The sequence below is a fragment of the Copadichromis virginalis genome, linkage group LG14 (genome assembly GCF_057382275.1).
Source record: "Copadichromis virginalis isolate Kocher_CV1m ecotype Utaka linkage group LG14, C_Virginalis_male_GT1.1, whole genome shotgun sequence".
Taxonomy (NCBI): Eukaryota; Metazoa; Chordata; class Actinopteri; order Cichliformes; family Cichlidae; genus Copadichromis; species Copadichromis virginalis.
Genome location: NC_140631.1, coordinates 38,251,241 through 38,277,961, shown reverse-complemented (window position 1 = coordinate 38,277,961; position 26,721 = coordinate 38,251,241). Strand labels below are relative to the sequence as shown.

Sequence of the window (26,721 nt, the reverse complement as noted above, 5' to 3'; positions counted from 1 at the left end):
AGTTTGCACAGCCTGTCACTATGCATCCCTACATCACACAGGGGGCTGTACCCCATATCTAAAAGTCACACATGGAGACTCCTCCACTTAGCAAATTGGTCGATGAGAGGGCCACAGCTCAGTGAAATCCAATCTGTAATCCAGAATATCACGGTGATGTAATCCAAGACAAAGTGGTTATTTTAGCTGATAAATGTGATAACAGGGAGAACTCCGGTCACTCTGCTCCGAGAACACTTATGAAACACGAAAGCAGGGTTCAAATGCCCATCAGAGTCTCCCACTCTTACTGTAACAAGTGACCATGTCAAACCAGATTAAAAGCTTCATGCATGATCGACACAAGGCTGCACAGTATTAGCCTGAACATATTTGGTGACAACAAAAATTACTTTTTAGTATGTTTTTAATTAAAATCATTTATAAAAATTGATGTTCTTCCATATTTTAAGGGTTGAACTAAGGAATTTCCTCCTCCCACTCTTCCCCCAAGATATATTTTAAGGACTGGTTAACATAAAAAAATGTTAAACATAAAAAATAAAACAACAGATGAGGCAAATGTTCTTCTAAATTAGTATTTCACAGTATCTTACTAAACGCTAGATACATATATTCCTGCATGACTTTGGGATTTTGACATTTGTACCTTTTATCTAAATTCAATTACAGTTACTCTGTAACCAGGTTAATTAACTTGGAACATGTGGACACAATTTCCCTGCTTTGCATGCATATAATACACAGATATTTCCAGATAACCGTGTCCTTTCCTGCAGGCTGCTATGAAACAGTTACATGCAGACAGAAGGTGAAGGGTTGGACCTCCCGCTGCAGCTGTTGCCTTGTCTGTCCCTTGTCTCCAGTGTTGTGTGATCTCGGTTCTTGCCTTTTAGAAACTCAGCCGGGCACGGAAAACCCTTTCTACCCAATCAAATGAGGTGACCCCAAGTCCAGTCAGCCAATAGCAGCAGAGGTCTGAGTATAAATACTTTAGTCCATCACCTGGTAGAGCTGGGCGACCCCTATATTTGGTGGATAGGATCTGATCCCGGGATCTGTTACTTCTTTCTTTTCTCCTAAGCAGGTAAAAGAAAAAAAAACAACCCTGAATGCAATGTTTCAGTTTGACTTTTTGGTAAATGAAAGGGAAATATTCTGATGTTTTTCCCATTTAAATATGGATCAAACCTTTTGAGAACAAAATTGGTCTGAGAGGGAAACCAGAAAACTGAATGGTTCCGCACCGCTGGCGAACACCGAGCCGTGAAAACGTACTCCCCCTCTGCATTTCTGTCTTGGATTTTTGTGAAACGTTTTTTCTGGGATGGAAGCTACTAAAATAAACTTTAAATACTCTTCTACCGATGCACACTGTAGCCTGAAACGTAGGCATTTCTTTGAAAGATTCTTGGACGTGAGCAGCAGTGTGGGGTTGAGGGCATATCCATTTGTAGTGCTGTAGTGTTGCGCCAGCAGTTGCGTCTATCTGTCATCTGTTGCTGACGCCTGCAGCACTGGCTTGAGGTATGTCTTTGAATAGTTTAGGAGCGCTTGATATAGTCATGGAACTTGCACAGCCGTCTGTGAGGCATGCAGGCTTTGACCTTTTCGCTGCACCAGGTGTCATCATCAGTTTAATGCACCTCCACTAACTGAGCTCGGCCTCAAGGAAAGAGACACTGACAGCAAACAGAAAAAGAAAGAAGTGAGGAGGAGTTGCATATTTATTCTTGACAACAACCTGATTGATTATGAAGCTGCAGCGCCGGTTGCCTTTTCAGATTCCTAAACTGTTATTGAATTAATTTCTGCAGAAGTTAAAAAGGTTATGTGACCAAAGTAGTTTTCTTCTTTCTTACTGCTTTTTCTCAGCTAAAAAGGAATTAAATGAAATAAACAAAATAGATCATAGAGCATAGAAAAATAAAACTGTGAACCTCATTTATTTCTGAGAATTAATATTTTCTGCTGTTTTCATTTTGTTAAAGCTATTTTAAAAGCTGAATTACTTCTGTGGAAAACTACTCCATGCAGGCTTTCGCCTCCCTTGGAAGCTGACGTTACGTTGAATTGAGTGAGATGGGAGAGAAAGCCAATCATCGTTATGAGCTTGAGGTGGGACGGGTGCAGTGGAGGAGGGGGCATGACTATGCTATTAATAATGTTTGCTGTGAGGGGGAGACAGGTGGTGAGACGTCTGGGAGAAAGGAAGAGCAGGGGGGACATAGCACAGCTGACAAAGAGAGAGAGAGGGGGGGGGGCGTGAAGAAGACAGAAGGGAGAAGTTAAAAAGTAAAAAATAAAAGATCAAAGAGGAAGACGGACTTTTCTTACATAACCACACCAAGTGATAACTGGTAAATTAAGTAAACACATTTTTTTCATGGATGTCATATTATTCTGATAAGGGAAACATTGCATGATCCCGCCTAAATAATTAAAACAGCACACTGTCCTCTTTCCCCCGTCTCCTGTCAGGTGGAGTAAGAATCACAGCCATGACGAAGAACTGCCACAACGACTACAAAATGAAGTTCTCGGTGGACGACGAGTACCCCGATCTGACCAAGCACAATAACCACATGGCCAAGGTACAAACCCTGCTCTGACATGGTCTAAACATGGACACTTTACTGCCACACACATGGGCTTAGATGCTATTTCGTTTCAACGAGACATGATTCAGGGTTTTGTGAAGATGCATGCCACAAAAATGCGGTGATTACTTCTTTCGGGATCTCTTAGATTTCCCGGTAAAGACAGGTGAGTCACATGGCTGACCTGCGTGTGTTATCTGCTGTAGGTGCTGAGCAAGGAGATCTACGGCAAGCTGAGAAGCAAGTCCACCCCCAGCGGCTTCACCGTGGATGATGTCATCCAGACCGGTGTCGACAACCCTGGTGAGAAGCAAAGGCAAACAGGCACCACGAGACATGAATAACTGTAGCACAACCTGTAACCAAATACGACCTGTGATTAGGTTACTGACATTATAGGTTTTACTTTTATTTCATTCCTAGTTTGACATTTTTGTTGCCGGTTCAGGAACGATTCACTTCATTTTCAAAGGCATTTAAATTTTTGTTTCCTTTTAATACGGGTGGTGTTAGTCAGGCTGTAAGATTGAAGAAGTTCACACCTGTACAACAACACAGCACAACATCCCAGACTCGTCAGCATCTGCTCGTCAGGCTGGTTGTGTTAATGAATTTGACCAAACGGACAAAGATTAAGAGTGAAGACATTTCCTGTATACTTTTTATTTTACTGCTACTTTATTTGATATACAGCATGGTTAAAATCTTTCCTACTCTCCTTCTTGTCCCAAGGTCACCCCTTCATCATGACTGTGGGCTGCGTTGCTGGTGATGAGGAGTCCTATGAGGTCTTCAAGGACCTGCTGGACCCAATCATCTCCGACCGTCATGGTGGATACAAGCCCACCGACAAGCACAAGACCGACCTGAACTTCGAGAACCTGAAGGTGAAGAGTCAAGTGTTGTTCGATATTCCACATTTACACCAGCCTAATCACATTCATTCCCTAAACTGTGTTAAAGCTGATGTACTTGAACTGGACTAACTTAGAAGTTAACTTCCACATCCCTCAAAATGTGGGTCCACATTTCATTTCTTTGAGTTTGTCAATGAAAGACACATTAATTTATTATAGAAATGAAATCAAAATATATACTATGAAATACTATAACATAATTATAATGTCTGCGTTGTGTTCCAGGGTGGTGATGACCTGGACCCCAACTATGTGCTCTCCAGCCGTGTCCGTACTGGCCGCAGCATCAAGGGATTCACCCTGCCCCCCCACAACAGCCGTGGAGAGCGCAGAGCCATCCAGAATCTGTCCATTGAGGGTAAACGCTAAATGTCAAACCTATAAGAATAACCCACATGTTTATAAAACTCATTTTATTCACAGACTGACATCTTTGTGCCGCACACCTTCCTTCCTCAGCACTGTCCAGCCTGGAGGGTGAGTTCAAGGGAAAGTACTACCCCCTGGATGGCATGACTGATGCCGAGCAGGAGCAGCTGATCGCTGATCACTTCCTGTTTGACAAGCCTGTGTCCCCCCTGCTGACCTGCGCCGGTATGGCCCGCGACTGGCCTGACGCCAGAGGCATCTGGTGAGAAACAGAAATGGGAAATCAATAAATCTGAAGACAATTCTATTTTTTTCCTCCTCTTTAAAAAGCAGGGTGATCAGATATGTGCTGTAATCAGCCGAGACAGCAGCTTTTCTCCGTTTATGAAAACACAAACACATTAGAAACATCTGAGAGAAATTCTCCCATCTGCCCTTCCTCAGCAAAGCTTTGACATCATTACCATCTGTCTGCATAATATGAAGAAAACACCAATTATTTCTTCTTTTAAACATCTCTTAAAGCGTCTCATGTTTGCTGAAGCTGCAGTTTAAACTTACATCCTTTACAAATGATGTAAGTCATTTGACTATATCCACAGAGATCTTCAAGGTCAACTTAACAATTTATTGGTTGAATATAGAGAGAAAGCCTGCAAGTGTGGCACAAATTTCTTTAAGAAGTGCTGCTTGTTGCCTGTAAATCAAATAAAACTGAGCTGGGTTTTATTCCTCTAGGCACAACGACAACAAGACCTTCCTGGTCTGGGTGAACGAGGAGGATCACCTGCGTGTCATCTCCATGCAGAAGGGAGGCAACATGAAGGAGGTCTTCAGACGCTTCTGTGTCGGCCTGCAGAAGGTAATACTCTCAAACAGGACCTTCTATGGTTTCCTTTTTTGGACTCGCTGGGCTCTTAAACAACCGTAGGATGAATAATTTCTTACTCTTCACCGTTCAGATTGAGGAGATCTTCAAGAAGCACAACCACGGCTTCATGTGGAACGAGCATCTGGGCTACATCCTGACCTGCCCCTCTAACCTGGGAACCGGCCTGCGTGGTGGCGTGCACGTCAAGCTGCCCAAGCTCAGCACACACGCCAAGTTTGAGGAGATCCTGACCAGGCTGCGTCTGCAGAAGCGTGGCACAGGTGCGGAAAAATGCTTTTGAAGCTATAAACAGACATATTAAGCATTTAGTGTACAAACAACCACCTCAGTGTCACTTTTTTGGGACGGATGGTGTGTGTGTGTGTGTGTGTGTGTGTGTGTGTGTGTGTCTAAGTTCCAGTAAAATTACTTGATGTGGGAATGAGCCTTTAATTTCACGTCATCCAGCTGTGCCTCTGAAACAAGCTGATAAAAGGGAATAGTTGTCTTTGCTGATGGCATGTACTACGTCAGTGGCTAAAGGGTAACTCCTCCTCCCCCTACACCTCCTCTTGAGCCTTCTTGTTCTTATTGTCCTCATCTTTTGACACAGGCGGTGTGGACACAGCCTCTGTGGGCGGCGTGTTCGACATCTCCAACGCTGACCGTCTGGGCTCCTCTGAGGTGTATCAGGTCCAGCTGGTGGTCGATGGCGTCAAGCTGATGGTTGAGATGGAGAAGAAGCTTGAGAAGGGAGAGTCCATTGATGGCATGATCCCCGCCCAGAAGTAAAGTGGACAGACATCCCACGATCGAATGACTGTCGGAGTTTGTTTTGTTTTTTTATTTTATAAAAAAATGAAGCGGTAGCCATGTTGTAAAGTTATTTTACTGGTTTCGGCCAACTGGCTACTTTCTGCTTTCTTCTTTCCGTCAACAGACACTCCACTTCTCTTTATCCTCCTTCCTTTCTTACTTATTTCTGCCATCATTACTCCTCTCATCCTCTCCTCTACTGTCTTTGGTTTCTTCTAACTCTAACCATCTCTCTTCTCATCATCTCGGCAACATCCTGGGATCAATCCATACATAGTCTGACCATGGCTATGTACACGCACACCAAAGGAATTTTTTTTTGGTTGTACAATATAATGGACTATTAAATGATGCCCCATGTGACAATCAAGCTTCCTGGTTATGTCATCTTTTCTTTATGAGATCTCCTGAGAAGAGAACATTAATTTCACTGGCAGCAATCACAAAACAGACATAAAATAAGAACGAGGTTGAAAGTCTTTATTTTTGTGTGACACATTATTTCCAAGGAGACATGCAGGATTGCAGGTCGATCATTTCTGTAATTTCAGCCCATAAGTTAAGTTTTACTGATAACAGCGACGGCTTTAAACACACTACACAACAGAACTGTAGCCTTAAAGCGCGGCCCTAACCGTATCTAGAGAACAGCCCCACGGGGCGAGGCTCCGTTATACACGAAATAAAAAAATAAAACAAACAAAAAAGAAAGAAATCTGCAAAACTAGCCCTAAATCACAGCTTCACATTATCAGACAGCGGTGGAGACCTGCCGCGGCTGAAATCTCCCATGAAACAGATAAATTGCTGTAGTGAAAGATCACAAATCTGCTCTAACATCCAACATTTCCATTCCCAGTGTTTTGTCAGATGCTGCATACTTGAAAAGGACAAGTTATAGTTGCGTAGCTTTATAGAGTTACAATAGACGTACAACAACCTTTTGATTTTGGAGTTATCAGTGTCCGTGCACCAATGTGTGATCACCGTAGCGCTAAGCGGAGTCTCTGTTGGTATAATTTTGGTAACTATGATCTTTAATGAGCAGCAAAGTGTTGTTTTTATAAAAGAAAAATGAATTCTTAAAGGTCATTCAAGGTCACATTCCCCCTTTAAACTACTGCCTCATCAACGCGCACGCCACAAGCTTTGATAAAGCAGGAGTTCGATTGGTTAACAGTCAAAAACCTCTTACAGCAATACTTAAGTCTGGTTGGTCAACAGTCATACACCTTCCAGCAGTGCTGCAGTCTGATTGGTAAACAGAGGATAAAGTCTACAGTTTGGTAAAGATGTTTCAAAGAAGAAATCAGTGTAATAAAGCACAAAAAAAAAAGACTGATGTAAGACAGATTTTCATTTGAGTTGAGAGTTCATCAGAAATTTGGTACTTTTTAAATGTACCTGTACATCGGTTCCCTCTAATTTGGTTACAGTAACGTCACTGTAACCAAGTGGCACATCTACCTGGAAACCTGAAGACGTCACAGCTAGTTTTACCATGTAAAGTCAAGCAGCCATATAAGCAAAGAAAGACATTCAGGATGATTCTTAGTATTCTTTGTAGTGGGCTTTAAATGGGTGAAAGAAAAAAATGGGATGTTAAAAAGAAAAAAGGGGAAAAAGTTTTTAAAAATAGAAAAGAAAGTGCTCAACAAAATTCAAAAAGGTTACAGCAATAAAAAAAAAATAATAATAAAACAAACAAGGAGCCCTGTTAATCGTAATCGGTGCTTATTCAAGTCTTGATTCTTGGCTTTGTGTCTGCATTGCACTACACTCAAGTGAAGCAAAAAGCTGGGATACTGTTTCGTACTGTTAACTACCCAGTGAAGCATCAGCTCCTACACTACAGTATGTTTGGGGATAAAATTATGACGAAAAAAACCTAAAGGTCTCTTTCTTCCTTTTATGAATGTTTTTATTAAAAATATGAGTCATCACTTTTGGAAAATGGACCAAGTTTTTAACCTCTCAGCATCTGCCAGCTCAAGCCTTTATGGTTAGGTGAAGGGAAAACAGCGATTCCAGGGTGAACTGATAAGACTTCGTGTGGCATGTGGCTAAAACAAAACCCTGAGCAGGTCATGAGTGATCCAGGAGACTGTCAGAAGCAGGAGGTTAAATCGTGTTTGGATTAGCCTGGTAAAACAGGAAGTGGATTTTTTTAGTTGCCATTTTTTTAAAGAAGTATTCCTTTTTAAAATTTTGATGGGCAAAAATGTATTTTCATTAAATGCATTTTACTCTTTATTTACTGGAACTACTTTCATCAGGACCAGTGCGTAGGAGTCCCGAAGCTCCATTAGCAGAAATGTATATGGCATTCATAGTTATGTTTACATTAGTGTATAAGCACATGTAACTACGCATTGCACATTTTTAGCTTAACTTTAGCCATTTGTATCTACACAGTGAGAGCTTGTCCTGCATCCAGAGCATCGAACCGTCAACTGGGTCAGACTAAGAAACCCAAAGACCGGCTTAAGAGAGAGCCTAACATGTGGTTGTAAGGATGTTTTCCCCAACCTCACTCTTAGATGCTACAAAATCCTACACACTGGTTGTTTAACTTGTGTGTCTGTGTCACAATAATGCACTCCGATTGGCTTGTTGTTTTTGTTTGTCTTTTTAAGAAAAATACAACATAAAACTGATGAAACCAACATGGATACAGGAACTTCCTGTTAGGTATTAAAATTAATTTCTTCTATTGCAAGGAACACATTAAACTTAGCACTTTAAAGGACAAACATTTGGTGAAGTTGTATTTGTTTTTAAGGATCAGAGCGAACGCTTAAATAATCAGGTTGGTCCTGTATTATTAGGCAGCTTTGCTTGTCTGTAAGCGCTTCACCTGCCAGCTATGAGCCCAGCAGGCAGAGAAGCAGTTTACCTGAAATGATACAAACACTTCAGACTCCCAAATGAGCAGAAACACCACTTTTGTTCATGGATGGGCAGAAATTCTGCAACGCTTGTCTTTGCATTTCTGCATGTCTCCCTCTAGAGGCCGGAGGTCACACTACGCCCTCACTTAAATATGTGACGTTTGCCAAATGTCTGCCCGTTTTAAAAGCACTAAAGAAAGAAAATAAACTTAATACACAAAAATGAAAACATTTCTTTAAATAGCAGCTCTTTAAAAAGGAATGACAACAAATATGATACAAAAGGAATAACAATGTCAACAACAACAACTTATTCAGCTCCATCATTCGCACCATCCCCATCATCATCATCAAATATGAAATCATGAAAACAAAAACAGTCTGACTCTATGGGCTCATTTTTTTATAGTGGTGGTGTTAAGCAGGGATTGTAGGTCACTGACAGCTCCAAGGTCAAGGGTCATCATAAGCCTGCAGCGGTGGGCTATCCACATCTGTGTATCCATTTGTCTGCCTGTGACTGGTGGCATCAGAAGAAGAGGGTCTTTGGCGGAGGCGAGGCATCATTAGCCACGCCAGCTGAGGTGGAGCCCAGGGATGAAGAGAAGAGGGCTTGTGACCCTTCTCCTCTGCATCCCTCATCATTCATTAACCTGTCCTGTGCGTTGTCAATCTGCCCCACCCCCGGTTGCCCTCAGAGCTCCAGCTCCTTGGACACTTTGGTGGCAATGTCTCTAAAGGCTAACGGTGCCCCCCAGAGGCGCTTGAACTTTACACCGCTGCTCTGGCCCAGCCCGCTGGGCAGCTGGCAGACCTCGGCCTCGAAGGCCACGCGGGCCCCGGCTGCTCCGTGGGTGCAGGACAGGAGGAAAGGCCCGGCCAGGTGGACCTGGCAGCCGCAGCCCTGTGCCGCCTCACGCAGCGCTAGCACCACCTCGGCCGGGTCGCGGGGGCTCCGTACCCTCACATCCCAGCCGCATCGGGGGGTCCGGGGCTCGGCCGCTTTCTGATGCCCAGATAGATGGCGACTGAAAAGGTTAAGAAAAGGGAGGGGTGATGCAAATGGAGGAGATAGATGGAAAGTTTTTAAGAGAAGAGCAAAGGCAGAAGAAGAGATTTAAATGTAGGATGATGAATGGTAAAGTGTGAAGACAAGTGATTGAATGTGTGGTTGTGTGAGAATATGAGTGGTTAGGGGGAGGGGAGGAGAAGAAAGACAATTAATATCACACACATCACTGGATTTTGATTCTGTTCCTAGGACACAGATGAGTCAAAGTCTATTTTCTACACTAACACATAATTGCTGTTCAAATAAGATATGAAAATAAACATTTCTTCTTTAAAAATGTTTTATAATGAGTAACATGAAAGTGGTCAGTGTTCAGTGTAATCAATAATTATCGTCTGTAATGGACTTCTTGTTCTGGAGCAACAAGTGACAACAAACAGCATAAAACCTGCTGGTAAAAAATATAATTTAATGCATTTTCTATTAGTCCAGCATTATAGTTCTATTATCTACCACAGGGAGACACACTCAGCATCTACCACCACAGTCCGTTTGCTAATGTTAGCCTGGTGCAGCTGGTTTACCTGCTGTTTTTAACCTGAGACTGGGCTGGAGCAGCTGAGGCTGAGAGGGAGCGCACACCAGTTTGAGTAAAATAAAGAGAGACCGAGACTCAGTTTACAGAGATTACAGTACAAGAAATGAATGCGACCTCTGAGCTATCATTCAGTGGTCTCATGTGGCTTTTGATTACTGACAAAAATATTTTTGAATTTCATCCAGAGGTGAAAAATATCTCTGTGTGCTGTATGCTGGCCATGATTTCTGTTAAAGTATGTCTCATATAAATAATATGAAACAGCATGAGTGTGATTTCATCTCTGTAGCCTCTCAGTAACAAATAAATGAAGAAAAGAATAGACAGCAGTAACAGCCATTTATAGCAGGTCACATTTCTGATACAGAGGTTTACATACGTCTTTTTATTTTTTATTTAAGATGCTTGCAAGGAAGAGACTTTACATGATGTATCAAGTTTTGTATTTGCCTTTAAACTTGACAAAGACTTTAAGATGATCTAGATGTGCTATAGCACATTATAGAGACTGTAGAGAGGGAATAGAGCAGGTCATTATACAATACACTGAAAAAAACAAACCAAATTGCAATTATTCTTTATAGTGCTGAGTAACTTAATCTATACCTAACAGTAAAGCCTAAGATTCTCTCCTTAATCTACACTACATGGATGGGATAATTTCCTTAATTAATAATTTGAATTTGAAAAATAATTGGTAACTAAAGCCTTAACAAATGCAGCGAAGCACCTTTTATCTGTAACAGTTCACAAGCGTTGACCTTTGGCGACAAATGTGACAGAGGCACTCACACTGCTGAGCTTTCTTATAAATAGCCTGATGCGTTTCATTATTCATGACCTGTTTCGGCTGCATAAGGGGAAAAAAAACACTTTGTAGGGTATCGAGGGTTACTGCTGCAAACCTGCATCACATGTGAACCTGTGATTGGTGAAAACATGGCTCTGCTAACTGAACCCTGAATTCAGTGAGTGTGCACGATGTGTCTTTCTGCCTCCAGCGTGCTTCGACATGTTTCCGTGTGAAAAATAGCCTCTGTTGGAACTTTATTTCCTGTACTGGTTAAAACATGTTTACTCACCTTGTGACCGGAGATCTGCTGATTCTCTCAGGTTCGTCTGTGACCCTCAAGAAGAAAAAAAAAAATTTATCTGTTAGAAATCAATCGGCCAACCGCTTTCTCACACAACCCCTCCCCTTCTACACCCCCCACCCCCATTTCCTGTCAATCAGCAGCACAGCTAATGGACCAATCCACTAAACACGACACAGAACATGATCTTCAAATCACAGATGGATCACCGACCTGCACTCACTGCACTGAAACACTGGATGGATGTGAAACCACAAAAATCGACAAAACGAGTGAGAAGGATGAACAAATGCCGAGGGGGTGAATTTATGGCAGCAGACCAGGTCTCAACACATAGTTTGTGTTACACGACTCACGCAAACGCAGACTTTAATGCTGGTAGAAGCACAAATTAGTGAGTTGCAAGATGCCAGCAGGGTACTCATGAGATACATTTGTACTGACAGCTTTTTCACAGGCTTTACGACTGCATTTCACGACTTTTGTTTTAGCTTATACTGGACAAATAGACTGCCATTTTCTACTCCTACTGCACTGCGAGCGGTCGTATGCATCCATTCACGCACACTCATGCAGACCACACATTCAGACAGTGCTCTATTCTGTGAACGCTCTTTTTTTATATGATACCCACACTCTCACGCTGATGGATGCATCAGCAGCAATTTGTGGTTCGGCGTCTCGCTGAGGACATTCAGACTAGAGGAGCCAGGGATTGAACCACCGGTCTTCCGGTTAGTAGATATAGGACACTATGACATAGAGCCTTCATCTGTAGTTCGGATTCAGGAGACCAAGCCCTTTCTAATTTTAAGATTAGGATTCAAACTTTCCTCTTTGATGAAGCTTATAGTTAGTTAGTTCCCATGATGCACTGAGCACTTCTTCTTCTCCTCCACCCGCTTTAATAGCTGCATGTCATTGATTTTCTGTCTGCTCTCTCCTGTAGTTTGTGCCGTCTCCAGGACCACATGATTTGCTACGATTACACTCACACAGACGGGCTGGTTAATACAGATCCCATCTGTGTCCACCGGGGGCCACTGTTGCTATTCACGCACTTGACTGATGGCTTCCTTCCCGCCAGCATGGCAACCTGATCTCTATTCCTGGAAATGGGGGTGACTTTGAAGGAGCCAGCAGTGAGTTTTCACTGACAGATTAAGTTTGAAAAATGAAACCTAATATGAACTAAGATGACCGTTGCTCTGACTAAGGAGCTGTTGTGGTGCAGAGGTTTTAATCAGGGCTAAACAAATGTTTAGATTGCGTAGTTCAATGTTTTGACTGCGTCACACAAAATAAAAAGTAGAGAGCGATCTGTCCTAATCCCCAGGAATAACCACTGGGATACACCTTTACGGGAAAAAGTTATCCAAGTAATTATTGAGCAAATATCTCGAGGGGAATTCTTTAGGTTTAAGAACACTAAACTTGACCATTATAATTGAAGAGTTTTGAGGTGCTCTATAAAGATTATGACCTTGACATCTTGTCTGTGTAAAGAACGAGAATAACACTCCTGCTCCTCCAAAACAAGGAGCATCGCATCCTCATGAAGGAATTCAAGTGTTTTGTGAGCAACGAGTGTGGAGTGGCAGACTGACCAGACTCTGCTGTGAGTCAGTGACTGTGTGCAAACGCTAAAGTATGTAAACTGCAAAAAAACAGATTGTGTGGGGGAGAGAGAAGCAGGACAAAAAGAAGAGGACAAGGACGCAAAAAGGGAGAGGAAAAAAAGACCGAAACTGGGACGAGAGACAGACAGACAATTTGCGGCAGTGTAACAGAACAATCTGCTGGTATCGTGAGGGAGAGCTGCGCGCAATCCCAGTTTAAGACACAGATAAACTGTGGTTATATAACTAATCCTGGTTTAAGACGGCAGTGATGCTGGGTCAGTCGGTTAGGATGACTGTAGCAGGCCCAGATGCTTCTTACAAGCCTCTTCTCCTGCGGAGCGCTAAGACGCACGCTGGGTACATTTACAGTCACGGTTCAACATATTTGTTGTATCGCATTAATTGTCAACAGTTACAGCATGATCCATTAGCTTTCTGCCACCTTGTATACCATTACAGCAATCTCCACATTGCCTTAGTCTAAATTAAAACGTCCTGTGCATCCTGTGCACAGCCTTCTAGTCTCCTAATACCAACCTGAAAAACCCTTCAGACCTTTCCTCAGTTTGTTTGCTCTAGAAAGAATCCTTAGCTGTGGACTGATGTCAAAAATATCTTTTTAAACACTTGAAATAATATTTTATAACATTAGATGTGAAGAAAAAATCAAGACAGTTATCTAGAAGTGGATAAAAGTGATATTTTTGACATACGTTGCTGCTAAAACCCATTCAGGAACGCACCATATGTCACACTTTTCAGAGGGATAGAACCTGCCTGTCTTCATCTCAGCTCTTCTTCCTTCACCCCCCGTGTCTTTCGTGTATAAAATACACTCCCCTTCCTTTCTGTCCTGGTTTCTCTGCTTTCTCTGAGAATCCAAAGCCCTGCTGCTGCACGACTGATGATTTGTTAACAGCATGGACAAACATATGGTGTTGATTTTGTGACTCAAAGTAGTGCAGTTGATCTGCAATAAACTCATACTCCAGGGAACGCACAAACATACACACACATCTCCATAGTGTTGTTTATTCTACACTCTGCATGAACAAGAGTGTGCGTGTTGTCCATGCGCTTGTTTGTGAGTAGTGATTTCTAGCTATAATAGCTAAAAGACCTAGCATCCTACCTGATGGTAACATTTAAAGCCATACTACAGTAAAAAGGAAAACTTAAACATACATTTAAAATAGAAATAATTCACATTTTTGTTGCTTTTAAGTGCTTTGCTAGAAGCAGGTAATGGTGCTGTGCTGTTTACAGCCTGTAGTGAGTGCTACAGCCTAAAGCTGAACCACTGGAGATGGGAGGAGTGACAAAGAGACACTAAAGCAGACAGCAGCTGATCAGAGTTTTAGAAACACAAACACGCTGGTTTTGAGATAAAGCTGCTCTACTGGAAGAAGCAACCATCAAACATTTCATCAGTGGACTTGGCCACAACTTTAAGTCACACATCTGCAGAGTTTAGTCTTACTGCATTTCAACTTTCTAAAGGGAAGTTTGAATCCTGGATTTTTATAACCTTTTACGTCAGTTAATGGAAACATAAAACCGAGTGTGTACAAACAGTGACTGAGCATGGGTGAATAAGCACATCAAGTAACATAAAAGGAGAAGATGTATCACAACAAATTTCTGCATGGTAAGCAAGTTAAGCGTGGGACTTTTAAAAAACCTTTTAATGCAGCAACAACTGTTTTTATCCGTTTTATGTATGAATGCACAATGAATAACCAGAAAACACAACGTAGCCCAAAGTTATGCACTATTATGTTTTGAGTACTCATTTATTTAAGTAAAAGATTTGATCGGACTTGATCCAGATAAGAAGATGGATGTAATGAAAATAATAAATAATAAAGAGATTTTACAAAAATAAAAATGTCTTTAATAAATCGAAGAACTTTTGAGCAGTTATGTCGATGCTGCAGATCAAATAGTGCTGACCAACATAAAGAAAGGCAGCATTTCACATGCACACTCAATGCTCACAAGAACCCCGCGTTTAGTCTATAAGCATATTGTGTATTTTAACAGCCAAGATATACAAGACAAATATGCTTTATACCCAAATTCCAACTGCATATTAGGCTTTTTCATATTTTCTCTCACACGTATCCTGCAAACTGGTTCTGGGTTTGAATCCACTGGTGGGGCCGGACGTTTTGCATACATGTCTTTGGATAGTACTTCAAAGGCCATCTAATATTTTTTTAAGACCTGCTTATGTTATTTCCTTTATCAACTATTCTTCACTTTAAAAAAAAAATCAAAATTTTGATTTTACCACCATGAAGCTAAAATATAAATTTTAGTGGAAATATTTGACTGAGACAGTTGACTTATTTATATTAATTACTACCTTTAGAGTAGCTTTGCCTCAGATAAAACTTCATATAACTAAACTCTGACCTGCAACAGACTGCAACAGTGAATGAGGGGTAGAGGGGATGACTGAGCACTGGCAGGCAGACAGACAGTCAGATGGACAGAAGCAGCCAGAAAACATGGGAAAGGAAGACTTACTAACTGTTTTTGTTCCCTGCGGGAGGGTGCAGCCCGACATGGACTTGTTTGAGCTCTGACGTTTAGAAGGGTCAAGAGTGACCCTAGGAGGAGAGAGGAAGAAGAGAAGGAGGTGAAGAGAGGATGAGAGGAATGGAAAAAAATGGAAAATTGAAAGTTTTTGAAAGAGAGATGTGAGTGGAAGAAAAAGCAAGTGAAGGGGTAGACAACACAGAGTGACAGTAAGAAGCACAGGTAGAAGAGGTGAAGAATTCAACATCAGGTACTGTAGTTCAAGAAAAGAAGGATAGAAGACTGGAAGGTGACTGGCAAGAAAAAGCCAAAGTGGTTAAAGAATCAAACAAACAAACAGATAAAGCAACAATAAGCAGCCAAGAACAACCGTGAAAGACATACAGTGTGTCCACCTAGCGCGCAGACCTGGGTCAGATAGGTTATCATTTACCTTTTTAGCTTTAATTGCCACTAAGGTGCAGTAAGGCGGAGGTGCCTCAGGAATACAGTTCATGGGAGGAACTGAAAAAAGGAGGTAACCATGCTGAATAAAATCGAATTTTTATAAATTTAAACTGGTCTTCATATACTGTCCATCGATGTCGCAGGATTGTGTGGATGTGTGTGTTTACTGTTGGTTTACTGTTACATGCACACAGCTTTACTTCTTCAGGACAGAGTAATTCATATTTTGTCTTGTAGTGTAGTAAGATGTACACACTTGGAACATTACACAGCCCCCACAGTCAAATCTAAATAACTAAAACTGAATTAGTGCAGTAAACGGTAACTTTAGTATTCTGTGATGTTTGAATCTGTGGTTAGCAGTGGGTGGATATTTCCATGAAGATGTGGATGTGGCGAAAAAAAAAGACTGAGAATCTTGAATGTGAGAAAATTAAATTGGCGAACAATATTTGAACACTATTAGACCCAGGTCTGACACTCCGGAGGACAAGTTCTGAAGCCTGTAAAGCTGAATTATTAGAGAAGGAAGGCTGGTAGGTTAGTACTGGTTAAGGAGACGTGACAGGCAGCAAGGTTATCGAAATGATCTTCATGTGCAGAACTACACTGTCTAGTTGTAAGCTCATAATCAGACAGGCCTGTACTGTCACTTTACCACAACGATTAGCAGTATTACTAAACATTTAACAAAAATACGTGCAGATTTATTAACAAGCCACTGTGTTTCTACCAGTTAGCCCCGTCCACTCCCTGTTTCTTTGTTACTTAAAGCTTTCAAAAACAGTAAGACTTGACATTCAAACATCTAGCTTCTCCTCTTACCTGCGAGTCAGCTTGGAGGTGATTTTGCTGAGCAGGTTGGTCGTACCCCGGGTCCTGGCATGGGGCAGTGGGCTGGCATCGTGGGACAGCGTAGGAGACGCTGGAGGAGCGTGAGAGGGAGGCCGGCGGTCTCTAATCTGCCCTCCGTGAAAAGTGCTCCTCACTGTGGATCCCCGGGACAGACGGGAGGAAGGCGTGGAGGATGAGGAGGAGGTCCCAGAGGCACCTGCAATGCTGTGGGTAGAGGGGGAGGCAGGGGGGAGGCGGTGGGATGTGGAACTGGAGAGGTGGGTGAGGGTGGAGAAGTTGCAAGTTAGACTATTAGAACAAGTGCAACTGTTCAGGAACCATACAAGCACCAAACCATTTATACATATTTGATTACGGCTTTTCCAAACATCTGGAAGGAAGCGCGTTCAACATAAACAGAATCAAACCAGAGAAGTTACATTCACATTATAATTGCAGCGTAGGCTGTTTGAGCCAGTGTTAGGCAACAATCGCAAAACTGCGCATTTTCACTTCACTTTCAGACCCCAAATAGACCAGTGTGACCCATCTTCACTGGAAAAACACGCCACCTCGAGCAGTGATGTGACTCACTGATGTGTTTGTGACAAACAAAGGCTCGAATGAATCGGTGGCAGAAAACACTCGATAGCAAAATAAGTATTTTTCATCTTTCATTTGGATTTTTTGACATCAAGTGCAGATTATTAGCAGACTTATGGCTTTAAGTTGGATTTAACATGCCAAGTGCATTTAAAAACACTTAATCAATCATTACGTAACTGGGTTTCTTCATGGCTTAAACTGGGGTTAAAGACAAGCTCCATCATTAGTTTGCAGTATTAAACAAAATCTATGGACACTGATAACTGGCTGGCTGATAAAAGGTGAATTATCCTTGAGTATATTTAACAACCTAACAATTTAAAAATAATTATTTGTCCGGTTTGATTTTACAATTCAAATCAAAGACGTCAACAGGTGAAATTATAATGAGCTGTTCGCAAACAGACTTTATTTCAGACTTTTCAAGAAAAATGAAAAGTCTGAAATAAAGTCTAAAAGTAAAAGACAGAAAGACCAGCAGAGCTAGCTGTCATACATTTCACACAGGTTGTTTTCTAACCTGAAAATTAACCCAAAATATTCTCTCTCTTGTGAGCGCCTGCATGCCCCACTACCTCATGTCCAGTTCCCCTCTCCTGTCACACATTTATGCACCTACGCACATAAACCACATACACACACACACACCTCTCCACCCCTGACTCTCAGGCTGGCTGGTGGCCTGAGGCTGCTTTTCATAACGCTCTAGATAACACCCACACACAGGGTTCAAGTGGGACAGAGCCATTAGATGGGTTAAGCTGAAGCGCAGCCGTTGCAGAGCAAAATCGTTTAGCGTCAATGTGAACTGGCTGCCTACTGAGACTCACCTCAGGGGGCACATGGGGGCTGGAGAGAGCAGAGGACAGCGGGACGGGGGATGGTTGAAAAAAATAAATTTTCTGTTCTGTAGCTGTGTGTGGTTTTGTACACAAGTTTCACCAGTGCCTCAAACTAATGTCAGTGCTTGATTAGTTAAAGCAGAGATGTCAAACTTAAGGCCCGGGGACCAGAATGGGCTTGGCAAAGACTCCTATCCCACCCAGTGGATCGCTCTGGAAAATAAACTTTTTCTGAGGTTTTAATAGTTTTCCTACTGATGAAGACCTCCCCTCTGGCCATTGGTATAATACCAACGTAATTAAGAATTAGTTAAACAATTAAAGGTTTACAGATATCTTAATCGGTCACAGACATTTCAGTTTTTTTATAATAGGGGTCACCATTAAAAAAACAAAAACAAACCTGAGGCATACTGTTGAAAATGTTCCCTCCTATATTGAGATATTTTGAGGATTAAACGTGTAATTAAGCTTGTTTACATTGACAGATAGGGGAGTTTTATTGGTCTGACCCATTTAAGATAAAAATGGGCTGTAAAATGTAAAATAAGTTTGACATCCCAGAGTTTGAGGAACTCCTCTGATTTCTGTTTTTAATGTATACATGGATTATTACAGCTGACCCATTGCTCTTTTCATATACCAAAGAGCATCTGCATTATGTCCTGATAATGAAGTCCCTTATCTTCCAGTCTTATCACAAGCTGACCTCAAACATGAACTTTGGACAGTGTCTGAGGAATCCGGGACACAGCTTCCCTTTCTCACATGTAGCACGCCCCAGGAAATGACCCGCCTAATGCTTTGTCATTACTGCAAATACTTTGTGTGCTTTAGGTAAGGGAGTTGCCCTGGTAGAGCGTGCAGGAGGCAGGACACATGATGCCCACTTGCTAGCAGTAAATGCACTCAGCTATTACCCGCCCTGCTCACACATCAATCCCCAGAATCCGATGTCCTAGGTTGCTGGCAGGTTAGAAATCAGCTAATATTCGATCTGACTGCATCAGATATTTGTGCTCTCACGTGCACTTCTGTGAGGTGAGGCCTTGAAATGTTCAGGGCTGCAGCGCATTTGTGAAAACAGCTTCTTCACACATAGTTTGAGCTCAGCGGAGGACCTGATGTAGGCAATCAACAAACGAACAGTCACGTAAATTCAAGTACCGAACATGCGCAGTGTTTTGGGCTTTTATTCTGATCTTTTAGGACTACAGGTTAGACAGTTTTCATGTACAATTTGTGCGTGTGTTTGTTCTTCCATGCACGTGATTTTCCCATCAACCACTCTGGCATGGCATCACATTGACAAGGCCTCTGAGGCAAATGGAGGGTTATGTTGGTGCAACGCCAGTCCTCACTTCATCCTGCTGCTCCCTCCTGTTCACCTCCTCTCCCGTTTCTTCCTCCCCCCTCTGCTTTCTCTTCTCCTCAACCTTCCTTTGTTTAGAGCAGACATTTATCCTGCACGCTCTAACACCACCTGTTAAATCATAACAGTGAGCTACAGCAGAGGATGCTGCCTCGGTGCAATGCCTAAATCGAACAGTGTGGGGTGTGTCATCTTCTCTGCTCACAGGAGAGTAAGCGTCTCCTGAACAGCAGTGATTCAGCGTTTCATCCAAATCACCAGTTGATGTTTTTTGTTTTTTAACCCTCTTCCTCGTATCTATTTTGAAAAGCATGATGGTAGGTAGACACGTTTGTGCAGTTTACTGATGTCACACTGTTGGCATTTTTTTCATACCAACATTCACTACTTCTTTGTCGCCATCATATGATACCCCCTCCTATCAAAAATGACTTGCACAAACACTTCATTCATTTTTTGTGCACTGATTTGATTGACTAAGATCTGAAAACTTGTATGCACTTGATACACCCTTCGCCTGGCCTACCCCTAACTGCCCCGTGTGTGCAAATTTGTTTTTACTGGAGGTCAGACAGCAGACAGAAACCTTCAGGCTCTCCCTCTGAGAGACAAAATTAAAGCGTGATAAAGAGACAGAGGCGCAGAAAACAGGGCAGACAGACTGAAAGTGAGACAGTGACCACAGGAAAAGAGAGAGAGAGTGAAGTAGAGTGAGACAGACACAGCAAGAGAGGGGACGTTGACTGCCATGCTCAGAGACCGACAAGGAGACAACCATCTGTCGTAACAACAGACAGTTCACACTGGGTACACAGAGCTGCACACAGAACAAAGACAAAGCCACTGATGTGCAGTGTTAAGCCCTTCATCCTGTCTTGAAGAGACAAAATGTGTGTGTGAAACATGCTAAGCTTTGTGCTAAAAGGGGACAAGCTGTACCAGTCAAACCGGTCTTTACAAAACTTATCACAGTGACATGTTCCACTGTACTTGCAATTAATACAAACGCATTTCCCAAAGTGTTGAAAATAGTTAAAATAGATGCAATGTGAAGATGCAATGTGCCGGCGAAACCAGCCATTTAATCACCAGCCTGAGCTTCAATTCTATACTTAACTCACTGCCTTTAAGGCTCTTCAGGGACAAAATGGGTGTAATTTAGAGCTGTCTGAACTGAGGTGAGGGTGTAGCTATCCAGACCTAACAGTGTGTAAATGGAAGCCAGAGATTTTTATCATATTTAAACAAAATTCTGATCTGAGGTTTGAAGTGCGGGCGATTTATCGGGCTGTGTTCTACTAATAAATATATTGATATACATGAATGCTACTGAATGTCGTCCAAATTCACGCAAATAAAGCTAATCTGCCCCCTTTCAGTTTAAAATGATTTCAGAAGAGGCCTCTAGGGAAATAGCGAAGAAACAAATTGTCTGCTTTTTGAAAGATCTCATTAGTACCTGCTGGGTAGATTTTATACTTCATATACACATTTGCAACTCTCACCTGTTTTCCTTGCCGTTTTGTAGCAGGGCGTGTCTATCAGAGTTGGATCGGTCTGTGCACACATACGTGTTCCTTCGAGTCATAGCACTAGCAGGGATGTTATTCTGGAGGAGAAGAAAAGCCTGTAAATTATGTGAGATTATGTGAAAACAAAGATTGCCCTGGATTGACCTCTGAGCTCTGCCTGTATCTGCCGTGGAGAACATTAAAGAGTTAATCTCAGATTATTCTGACTGCAGTCTTCAACCCTTTGCATGCAAACTATGCTCTTCATTTCTCATGATTTCTAATTTGATGATTTATCTCAAAACATGTAATAGTTTTACTTCTCTGATTGTCTCCAGTCTGTGGAGGATATTTTATTTTTGGTTCCCATTATATTTATTTTAACGTAGCCTTAAAGGGCTGTAATCTGAGGTAATTGGATTAGGTGGGGTGTTAGGGCTCTGCCATCTGTTGTATTGATAAGGGGGTTAAAAAGTGACAGATTAGATTCACTAGACGGTTCCTCCCACCCGCACATAAACCTTTTGGGCTTACCGTGGTTGAGTTAACCTCCTTACGCCGGTCAGGTATCTCAGATTTATTTGGGTTGTGAGCAGAGCTAACCATGGGACTGGAGGGGGTGGGGATGCTACGGGAGCCAACAGTGTTGGTGCTTGGCTTGCGTATCGACAGCCGCTCCTCTCTAAGCCCCGCCCCTTCAGCTACGCCGCTGGGACTTCGTTTTGGGTGTGTTGATCCTGGAACAGCTGGACCGCCTAACAGAGCAAAGGTTCTCAGTGAGCTAAATTTATGCAGATTCAAAGTCTCAAGATGAATAGAAACAAATAAAAGTCATCAGTAGTTTGCCTTACAGAAATCAGAGTGTCGTCTCTGGCGGTGGTACGTGGAGGCACTGCGCTGTGCCTTATGGCCAGAAGAGGAAGACTGTGCACCCGAGGAGCAAGAAGAAGTGGAGTGCTTGCTTGTTCCGTTGGTGATGCCGCCGGGCCGGATTCGAGCCAGACTTAAAGTGCTGCTAGACCGAGAGTCAGTGACCTCCGTCTGAGATACAGACATGCACAGACACACAAACGATATAAAATTACAACTGGACTCGATCATTGATCTTCATCAACCGAGAGCAACGGAGGCCAGTTCATATGTCAGTCTTAATTAGTCTGGGTGTCATGACTGTAGCACATCACAACTGTAAACAAATTAGGAAGCGATGGCACCAAAACTATCTTCTCAACCCTGTTTTACTGCTATGGAAGCATAATATCTAAGTATTAACCATGACAGCTTATTAACAGCTTCATCGTAAGGTCAGGAGCAAAGGAAACGATTTACCTCCGTCTTGCGTCCCAGCAGCAGGTATGTGGCAGTGAGCTCATTGTATTTTCGATTGGCCAGCGCATCTCTGATCTCTTCTCTGGTGAATCCCATCCCAATCATCACATCTAAAACAAAAAAATACTTCAGAACTTCTGTACAACGAAACGTTCTGGACAGTTTAAAATTATGGTGCTAAATGGTAACATTGTACTGACATTTTACTTAAGAGGCTTAGCCTATAGTATTCCACTTTTGAACATCACGGCACCCACTATTATTTTTTATCTTAACCTCCCACTGAATAAAGAGGAATGCCTCCAAAGGTTTAGGGATAAAAACTCTGCCTATAGGACCTTACTGAATATTTCTTTAACCCTTCATTTCAGTAACCTCATGAAAAGATATCATTTAATGTTAAATTATTAAGAAAACATTAGTGATTAAGATATTTCTCACCAATGCGGCCGGTATCGTTAAAGTCTTCCACAGGCTCCATGTGAGGCTTCAGCTCATCGCCATCATGGCCAATATTAATCCACTTGTCTTTCATTATTTGCTAGTCATGAAAGAAAATGAGAGAAAACACAGAAAGCTTAAAACTGCCATGTTTGATTTAAAAAAAACATCACAAATCTGACATTTATATTTTCTTTTTGGATATTTTCTGTGTATGCGCCTTGGATTTATTCCACTAAATGTGCAATAAACCTGTCTTCACCTCCAGCGAGCAGCGCTTGGTGGGGTTGAGGACCAGGAAGCGGCGAAGGATTCCCTCGCAGTCCGTTGACATGTAGAAGGGCACGCGATATTTCCCCCTCAAAACACGCTCTCTCAGCTCCTGAACACAACACACATCCGGACACCATTAGTTTAAACTACAGGTGCACTAAGACATCAACAAAAAAAAACAATAACACAATTAAATGGAAGTTTATTGTTTTTCAGAATTGTACATTATGTGATCCTGCAGCTGTAAATGGGCTAAATGTAGAGAGAACTGAGATTAAGAGCTATTTATAATGACTTCAGACAAATTAAAACTAGTTAACATTGTAAATGTAAACTACAAGGTTAGTTTTTGCGAAACTGTTTAAATTTCTCCTATAATCTGGGCTTCAGAGGCACGTGACTGTATCTAAATTAATGCACAAAAACATCTCCGTGATGGATTATTCTCAAAAAATAAAAAATAAATGAAAAAAAATCAAACAGATAAGGCTGTAAGCTCTGAGCCACCTCAAATGACATTTCAATCTGAAAAACCCTGGCCTGATGTCACCCACCTTTAGGTTCTGTCCGTCAAAGGGCAGGGACCCGCTGACAAGCGTGTACAGAATTACCCCCAGGCTCCAGATGTCCACCTCTGGACCGTCATACTTCTTCCCCTGGAAGAGCTCCGGGGCAGCATAGGGCGGGGAGCCACAGAACGTGTCCAGTTTATTACCCGTCATGAACTCGTTACTGAAGCCAAAGTCGGCTATTTTAATGTTGGAGTCGGCGTCTAGAAGCAAGTTCTCCGCCTGCAGCAAACATGGTAGACAACAGAAAACTCTGAATACAGACAAGGTTCATAAACTCAAGAATAACTGACTATTATTTTGAATCTATAACACACTTTGGGCCTAAATTAAGCTTTGTAGCTTTGAAAATGTTACAGGTAATTCAGTAAATTCTGTAAATAATTTACACTTATCTAAAAGGAGGAATTTTTAATATCTTGTGCCAAGATTCTGGGTAATCACCTTCAAGTCTCTGTGAACAATGTTCTTCTGATGACAGTAGTGCACCGCTGAAACAATCTAAGGAGACAGAAATACAAAATGAGCTCATACAAGAGAACATAACTGAACCTAATGTTGTCCTTCAAATGAATGGCTCCTATACTACAAGCTCAATTCAAAGATGCCAATGCCCGCTTTCTAAACTAAATTCATAAATAAATTGATAAATCCTTTAAAACTGAAAGACTAGCTGTGCATCAGGTTTAGGCTGTGACACACTCAGACATACGGTTGAGGCCAGCTGTGGAGTTTCACTGACCTGTCTGAACTTGGCTCTGGCCTCTTTCTCCTTCATCCTGCCATGAGCCACGAGGTAGTCGAACACTTCCCCTGAAAAAACACAAAAACATTGAAAACTTCCTGTATTTAAAGTGGGCGTGGAAGTCACCAGTCGGACTGTTAAATTGTTGGGCGATCGTGGCTCAAGAGTTGGGAGTTCAGCTTGTAATCGGAAGGTTGCCGGTTCGAGCCCCGGCTTGGACAGTCTCGGTCGTTGTGTCTTTGGGCAAGACTCTTACTGGTGGTGGTCAGAGGGCCTGGTGGCGCCAGTGGGGTCCTTAGGGACTAGTAAAGCGCTATACAAATACAGGCCATTTATTGTTCTTATTTAATGAACCACCCATTAACAAAGACTAAGAATGATTTAAAAAAAAAAATTAGCAGTACTTAAATAATTCTCAGTTTTTTCAACACTCAATCTACTATCATTAGACTGCATTAAAATTTGAGGATTGTAGTGAGTGGGTTTACAAGTGTGCCAAACAACATTTGGTTCAAAATCAGAAGGAGACAAAAATCTCTTTAGCGTTGCATCAGGAGGGGAAAAGATTTGTAAAATTTGTCAAATCATATGTGCCGTTTCCTGCTGTAGTGACTCCTTGAGAATAAGGGACCAAAAGCAGCATCAGTGCATTTAAAACATCACAGAAGTTATTAATTCGACTTATTAAATTCAGCAATTTTCACAGATTGCGGATCCATCCAGAGAGCCCTTTGGCAGCCCGGCTTTGGACCCTGGGCCATCTCGTGTTTTAGAGCATTTATGGCCATCGCGGCCTTGCCGTATTGGTCCATTTGATCGACCTTTGTTGTTATTATTTATTTTATTTTATTTTCAGTTGTTACAGATGGGACAGACATGACTGAGGGATAGGAAAGGGAGAAAGAAAAAGACAAGAAAACAAGCAAAAAAAACAAAAAACAGAGCAACATACTAAGCACAACACCATCGCATTAATCTAGCTAAGTGTAAACAGCAGTAAATACTAAATATTGAATGTTGTTGTGCAGCACGCAGGACCGACAGCGCACAATGTGCCTTGAAGTAGCAGTCAAGAAAGGTGTAGTTTATGTCTATGAACAGTGAACACCCGTGTGCACACCTGTGTGGATCAGCGCGCTTGTATTCAAAAGGTTTCCCCATGTAATGATCTGCTAGAGGGTGTAGAGAGCCATAGCCCCGTCCCCCAGGGCATGAAGCAGGCATGGAGGAGATCCAGGCTCCAGACATCCAGAGGCCCCAGAGTGCGAGAGCCCAAGGAGGACCACCGGAGGGGCAACCGTGCCACCCTCCTGGGAAGAGCTGAGGAGAGCCCCAGACGAGGGGTCACCCAGTAGCCACGGAGCAGAAACCAGAGGGGGCTGCACCGGCGTGCCCGCCGGCTCTGCCGGCAGCCTGCTGTGCCAGAGTGAACCGAGCCGCAGGCCTAGAGGCCGGAGGCCCGAGGGCCCCCTTTGCCTCGGAAGAGGCCTGACCGAGCAACAGGCGCCATAATATAAGCAAAGTAATTGGACACACTATATTCGGGAAACAAAGTATGAAATCATTTTGTTTACCCGTCCTCCCTCTAAACATTTAATTTGTTAAACAATGAAGCAGGCTGAGCTGATCTGAGCTGCATGTCTGCTGGTGAGCTGATGTCTCCTTATTAGGCATTGTAAGTAAGAGATCACACAACATACAGAGAGAGCAGGGAAGAGAGATTAAGGGATCACGAAGACAGAAGAAAAAAAAATAAAGACGCTGCAAAAATAGATTAGTGCCTGGGAAACTGCTGAACAATGGCTGAGTGCAAGATGAATAGAGGAACAGCTCCGAAAAAGACGGAGGAGAAAACATTAAAGTAGTGAAACAAGACCTCACTAATGCAAATGGAGTAAATACTCTAAGTTAATTATCTCTTTGGTTGGACTGTACAGTTCAGAAGTAATGAAGCTAATTGGCACAAATCTATACTTGGCAATGCAGATGAGGGAGGTGATGGTGTCACTCACCTCCGCTAGCGTACTCCATAATCAGGTAAAGTGTCTTCTCGGTCTCAATCACCTCAAATAACTGGACTGTAATACACAGAGAAAGATTTCAGCGCAAAGGCCATCGTGGAAACATACATATAGAACAAAAAGTTGTGTGAGTTGACTCACCTATGTTTGGATGGTTCAGAGTTTTCATGATGCGTACCTCTCGAAACACCTGAACAGGAGAGGAAGAAAAAGAAATCTCAAATGGATACATGATGCAAACGTATGTAAAGGATGAAGGTCATTTAAACTGCTGCTTTTGGTCAATCGTGCCGTGAAAATAACACCAAAGTAGGAGCCGTTTATTTGTGGAAGAACACAAAATCAAAAAATGCTTTTATTAATTTTAAATGAACCGTTTAACCTGTCATAGGGACAA

At 42.3% G+C, this 26,721-nt stretch overlaps 2 protein-coding genes across 3 annotated transcripts in view; one reads left to right on the top strand and one right to left on the bottom strand.

Annotated features, from left to right (window-relative positions):
• Positions 1–1,002: 1,002 nt before the first annotated feature.
• On the top strand, positions 1,003–5,943 carry ckmb (creatine kinase, muscle b). Its single transcript, XM_085430816.1, has 9 exons — positions 1,003–1,087; positions 2,482–2,594; positions 2,807–2,903; positions 3,333–3,487; positions 3,743–3,875; positions 3,977–4,148; positions 4,625–4,748; positions 4,849–5,038; positions 5,371–5,943. The coding sequence occupies exons 2-9, from the start codon at positions 2,502–2,504 to the stop codon at positions 5,547–5,549; spliced, it is 1,143 nt and encodes a 380-aa protein (XP_085286942.1). The 5' UTR covers positions 1,003–1,087; positions 2,482–2,501; the 3' UTR covers positions 5,550–5,943.
• Positions 5,944–6,032: 89 nt separating this feature from the next.
• Positions 6,033–26,721, bottom strand: part of mark4b (MAP/microtubule affinity-regulating kinase 4b) — a 56,841-nt gene continuing 36,152 nt past the window's right edge. Inside the window, exons 4-18 of one of the 2 annotated variants that reach the window (XM_085430815.1) lie at positions 26,466–26,514; positions 26,316–26,381; positions 24,301–24,371; positions 24,003–24,059; positions 23,544–23,780; positions 22,979–23,098; positions 22,717–22,816; positions 22,276–22,385; positions 21,798–21,987; positions 21,481–21,701; positions 20,941–21,044; positions 16,607–16,885; positions 15,323–15,405; positions 11,157–11,201; positions 9,353–9,492 (exon numbers count right to left, since the gene is read on the bottom strand). In XM_085430815.1, the coding sequence (XP_085286941.1) occupies positions 9,428–9,492; positions 11,157–11,201; positions 15,323–15,405; positions 16,607–16,885; positions 20,941–21,044; positions 21,481–21,701; positions 21,798–21,987; positions 22,276–22,385; positions 22,717–22,816; positions 22,979–23,098; positions 23,544–23,780; positions 24,003–24,059; positions 24,301–24,371; positions 26,316–26,381; positions 26,466–26,514 (1,797 nt within the window). In that variant the 3' untranslated portion in view covers positions 9,353–9,427. Of the gene's footprint in view, positions 9,493–11,156; positions 11,202–15,322; positions 15,406–16,606; positions 16,886–20,940; positions 21,045–21,480; positions 21,702–21,797; positions 21,988–22,275; positions 22,386–22,716; positions 22,817–22,978; positions 23,099–23,543; positions 23,781–24,002; positions 24,060–24,300; positions 24,372–26,315; positions 26,382–26,465; positions 26,515–26,721 lie in introns of both variants that reach the window. The other variant, XM_085430814.1, reaches the window with a different exon arrangement.